Here is a 5,120-nt window from a genome sequence, read left to right as displayed (position 1 = left end):
GGGGTCTCCGCCGGTGCCGGGCTCGGGGTCTCGGCCGGTGCCGGGCTCGGGGTCTCGGCCGGTGCTGGGGTCGGGGTCTCGGCCGGTGCCGGGAGGCGTGCCAAGCGAGGTGCCCCTGGCCGGGGATGCAACCGTGGGTGCTTTCCCCCCGCCTGCTCTGCTTCTCTCCGCAGCCCCTCCTGGGCCCTGCCGCCCTCCCTGAGCTGGGCCTGCCCTTGTTCCCCCACCTCCCCAGCTGCTTGCAGAGGAACCGGCTGCTTCCCTGCCTGCGGCACCGCAGCAGACAGGGGCTTCCCTCGGGGCGGCTCTGCCCGCCATGGCGCATCTGGCACTGGGCTTGGTGCTGCTGGCCGGGACCCTGGCCGCCGGCAGCCCTCTGCGCCGACGAGACCCCAACCACGTCACGGAGGTGGTGCTGGACATGGCCCGCAACTCCTTCGACGACCGGTACCAGGGCTGCCGCCGCATGATGGAGGAGGAACTGGAGGAGCTCAACCGCACCGAGTTCAACAACAACAAGGTCTACGCTACGGCCTGGACCCTCGCCTCTGACACATGGCGGAGCCAGCAGAGCCGCGTCCCGCAGCCGCCAGTGCTGCTGCCGCCGAACCAGGCGATCGCCCTCCTGGCGTACACCATGCAGGACCCCCTGTACCAGGCATTCAACGCGGCCGTGCGCGAGGCCGGGCGCTCCCACAAGGAATACCTGCACAACTTCCACTTCAAGGTGCTGCATTTCCTCCTGAGCGAGGCTCTGCGTGCCCTGCGGGACGCCCAGCCCCACCGCTGCCACGACGTCTACCGGGGGGTCCAGGGCATCCGCTTCGCCACCCAGCACCACCAATCCATCCGCTTCGGCCAGTTCACCTCCACCTCCCTCGAGATCAATACCATGGAGCGCTTTGGCCAGGACACCATCTTCTCGGTGCAGACTTGCTATGGTGTCCCCATCGGGCGCTTCTCCTTCTTCCCCGGGGAGGAGGAGGTCCTCATCCCACCCTTCGAGGTGTTCGAGGTCACCAACGTCACCCGCAAAAGGGACAGCACCGTCATCCAGCTCCGCGCCCAGGACACGCTCAGCACCTACAACTGCGAGTTCGTGAAAGGTGACGTCCCTGTGGTCGGGGTGCCGGCATGCTGGGGCCAGGGATGGGGGGTGGCCCCGTCCCACCAGCTCTGCTGGGAAAGGGGGGCTCGATCGTGGGGAGGGCGATGGGGGGAGCTTGCCTTTGGGTGAGCACCCTTGCTTGTCTCCCAGCTGCTCTCCCCTGGGGTTTGCAATGGGGGCCCTTGGCAGCACGGCGCAGCATGGCATGGCACGGCGCAGCACAGCAAAGCATGGCATGGCATGGTGTGGCACTGTGCAGCATGGCACAGCATGGTGCAGCACAGCATGGCGTAGAATCATGGAATCATTTGGGTTGGAAAAGAGCTTTAAGATCATCCAGTCCAACCAGTAACCCAACACTGCCAAGGCCACCACTGAACCAATTCAGGGCAGAGTCATCATTTCATGTTTCCTGCCTCGGGGGCTGGATTATTTTTGAATGAAAGTAAAAACTGGGAATCACTAAGGTTGGAAAGGATCTCCAAGATCATCAGTCCAACCATCAAGCCAACACCACCGTGCCCACTAAACCATGTCCCATGGCACAGCATGGCAAAGCATGGCATGGCACGGCATGGCACTGTGCAGCACAGCATGGCATGGCACAGGACGGTGCAGCACGGCATGGCACGGCGTGGCACCATGCAGTGCGGCGCTGCACAGCACAGCATGGCACAGCACGGCAAAGCACGGTGTGGCACCGTGCAGCGTGGTGCAGCACAGCATGGCATGGCATAGCATGGCACGGCACAGCACGGCATGGCACAGCATAGCATGGCACAGTGTGGCACCGTGCAGCACGGCGCAGCACAGCATGGCATGGCACAGTGTGGCACCATGCAGCGCGGCACAGCACGACACGGCTGGGTCGGGGCGAGGAGCGGCGCGGTGCGGAGCGTGCCTCAGCCGTGCAGACAGGGTTGGTTTCTTTGGCAGAGAGGAGATGCAAGAACCGGCCATGCGTCTTCAGCGCAGGTGAGCCGAGACCCCCCGCTGCAGCCGGGGAGGGCGGCCCCCAACTGGGACCCCCTGCCCCCTCCCCGGCTGCCCCTGACCCCCCTTCTCTGGCACCCGCAGGCAGGAGCATCCCCGGGGACCCCCCGCACCTCTGGGTGCTCCTCCTGGCAGCCACGGCCCTGGCAGCCGTCGGGAGCCCCTGAGCCACGATGCCACCGCTGCCGCTGCACCCCAGCGAGGAAGAGGGGTCGGGAATGGGAGCCCCCGGCTTCACAGAGACAACGGGACGGGATGGGGCGGCAGGAGGGGCTGGGGGCACGGGGACAGCCCCGCTGCAGGGTCCCGCACGGCCCAGCTCAGCCCTGCCATGGTGCCACGGGCCCCGGGACGCAGCGGCAGCGGATTCCGGATGAGGCTTTTCGCAGAGCCAGGGCTTTCGGATGCAGCTGAGCGTGGGGGCTGCAAGGGGCTGCCCCAAGGATGGGTGCTGATGGGGGGGGGGGGGCTTTTGGGGTTGCTTTTGGGGGTGTCCCTGCCCAGCCGGCTGCTCGCCTTTCCCCAGCTCCTGCAGGAATAAAGACGAGCTGGGGGACCGGGGCGTCTCCGGCGGTTTCCTGCAGCTCCCTGGGCTGGGGGCAGCTCGGGGGGGGCTGCGCCGGGGGTCTTCTCCAGCCCCGCCACCTCCCCAGCCCTCCCGCATCCCGAGCATCCCGCCGAGCCATGCCTGTGCCCCGGGTCCTGCCCGAGGGGGTCCAGGGAGGGGGTCTGTTCCCTGGCCTGTGCAGTGGCTGCCCGCAGCCCGAAGCGGAGGGGTTCACGGCCCCCCCAGGGCCTGAGGGAGCAGGGAGGGGGCTGGCATCGGCCACCCCAGCCCCACTTCCCCCGGAGCAGGGCCCTGCCAGGACAGGACAGGTCGGGGGGTGCTGCGGCTCCGCAGCGCCATGCCAGGACACAGCCCTGACCCCTTCCCCGGGTGCAGAGGGGGCGCGATGGGCCCAGCTCCCCCCCCCGCTATCCCCCCCGGGACCCCTGCGCCACAGGGCAGCCCACCCTCCTCCTCCTCCTGCTCCAGGGCAGGGCACAGCGTGGGGCCAGGCGTCCCCGGGGCAGGACCGGGGCCGTCCGTGCCCCTCCAGCCCCTTGACGGGCAGGGAGGGGGTCAGGGATGGCCCCTGCCCCCCACGAGCACCAGGACCACCTCCCCTCCCACTCCCCTCACCCCTCCGCACCCACAGGCGGCCCCGTCCCCAGAACACGGGTGACGCCACGCAGCCTTGACGTGTTTTAATAAACCCCGGGGGTCCCACAGCCAGCTGCGGGCAGACCCCCCGGGGCCAGCCCAGGCCACGCTCCCATTTCGGGGAGGGGGCGGCGAGGCAGGGGGGTCCCCCGCGCGCAGCGGGGCCGGCAGACGCGGGGCCGTAGGGACCCCACGGCGGGGCACGGAGTCGGGCCTCCACGGAGGTGTCGCGTCTCCACGCAGAGGTGCGGGGCCGCGGGAGCGGGGACCCTCAGCGCAAGGGCGCTCACCCGTCACGAGTTGCTCCCCGGTCTCAGCCCAGTCACCCGCTTTTGGCAGGGGCCGGGGCCGGCGGCGGGGGCAGCCACCGCACCTCCCTGGTGTTGACGCCGAGGGGGCTGAGCACCACGCAGGTGAAGTTGGTGTGAAGGTGCTGGGCGCCGAAGGAGTTGAAGCGCAGGTCGCGGCGCAGGGCCACCCCCGAACCCCGCGGCTCCTCTCTGCGGACCCAGCAGGGACCCCTCAGCGCCCACCCCCCCCCCCAGCTCCACGACACCCCCCCGGGGTTGGGGGGAGCCTGAGGGTCCCTGTCCCTTCCCCTCCCTGCCAGCCCCAGAGCGTGCCCCCCCCCCCCCCCCCCCGAGACCCCCGTACTCACATCACCGTCCCCTCGTGCACGGCCCCGTCCGGGTGCAGCGTCTCGACGAAGGAGCCGTTCCCCAGCCAGTAGAGCAGCGTGAATTCGGGGAGGCCGCTCACCGCCTCGCACGAGAGCGTCACGCTCTCGCCTGGAGCCGGCGGCGACGCCGGGGGTCAGAGGGGCTTGCGGGGGTCCCCGGTGCCCCCCAGAGCCAGGCTGGCCCTGCCCACAGGCGCAGCCCCCCCCCAGCGGCAGAAGGGAACGGTCCCCCCCCACTACTTCCCCAGCACCCAAAAAATCTCGGCTGCGGGTGGAGGATGCACCCCGCGTGTCTGCTGGGGCAGGGGCAGGAGCCACCCCCCCCCACCCCGTGCCTCCCCCTGGCTGGGGGTCTCGCTGTGCCCTCCCCCCCCCCCCCCATGCCCAGGCCACCCCGCAACGGCGCCGGGGGTCACTCACCGGGGCGGGGGGGCTCTTTCGGCATCTGCAGGAGGGTGATGTGGGGGGGCTGCAGGGCCATGGCACCTGGGGGGGGGGGGAGCAGAGCAGGGTGAGGCGGGGGGGGACAAGAGCTGCCCCCGAGACCCCACATCTCCGGGGTGGGTGGGAGGGCAGGGTCCCGCAGAGGGGGCTCGGCTCACCCCCAGCCCCCCAGGGGGGGCGCAGAGCCAGGATTTGGCCTCCGCCACCTTGTGTCCCCCCCCCCCCCCCCCCCCCCAGGAAGCCCCCACTTACCCGTGCAGCGCAAGGCCAGGGCCCAGCAGAGCAGGGGCAGGAGCAGCCGGGCAGGGGGGCCCGGGGTCCCTGTGGGGCAGAGATGGGGCTCAGCGCTGGGCATGCCGGGATGCTCCCCCGGAGCTGGGATGGAGCCCCCCAGCATCCCCCAGAACCTGGGATGGAGCCCCCCAGCATCCCCCGGGCCCGGGATGGAGCCCCCCAGCATCCCCCAGAGCCTGGGATGGAGCCCCCCAGCATCCCCCAAGTCCAGAATGGAGCCCCCCAGCACCTCCTGAGCCTGGGATGGAGCCCCCCAGCGTCCCCCCAACATGCCTGGAGCCTGGATTGGTGTCCCCCCCCCCCAGCATCCCCCAGAGTTGGGCATGGTCCCCCTGCCCAGCATGCCCCTCAGCATCCCTGGATCCAGGATGGATCCCCCCAGCATCCCCCCAGCATCC

At 70.3% G+C, this 5,120-nt stretch overlaps 2 protein-coding genes across 2 annotated transcripts; one reads left to right on the top strand and one right to left on the bottom strand.

Annotated features, from left to right (window-relative positions):
* Positions 1–316: 316 nt before the first annotated feature.
* ART1 (ADP-ribosyltransferase 1) lies at positions 317–2,268 on the top strand. The gene is made up of 3 exons (XM_075721255.1): positions 317–1,106; positions 2,045–2,083; positions 2,186–2,268. Exons 1-3 carry the CDS (start codon positions 317–319, stop codon positions 2,266–2,268), a joined length of 912 nt encoding a protein of 303 aa, XP_075577370.1.
* Positions 2,269–3,627: 1,359 nt separating this feature from the next.
* Positions 3,628–4,783, bottom strand: IL18BP (interleukin 18 binding protein). Its single transcript, XM_075722074.1, has 4 exons — positions 4,681–4,783; positions 4,405–4,470; positions 3,964–4,093; positions 3,628–3,805 (listed from the first exon to the last, which is right to left on the bottom strand). The coding sequence occupies exons 1-4, from the start codon at positions 4,781–4,783 to the stop codon at positions 3,628–3,630; spliced, it is 477 nt and encodes a 158-aa protein (XP_075578189.1).
* Positions 4,784–5,120: the final 337 nt, after the last annotated feature.

Source organism: Pelecanus crispus, chromosome 1 (assembly GCF_030463565.1).
Source record: "Pelecanus crispus isolate bPelCri1 chromosome 1, bPelCri1.pri, whole genome shotgun sequence".
NCBI classification, from domain to species: domain Eukaryota; kingdom Metazoa; phylum Chordata; class Aves; order Pelecaniformes; family Pelecanidae; genus Pelecanus; species Pelecanus crispus.
The sequence above is the reverse complement of the archived record's forward strand: the minus strand, read 5'-3'. Positions and strand labels throughout refer to the sequence as shown.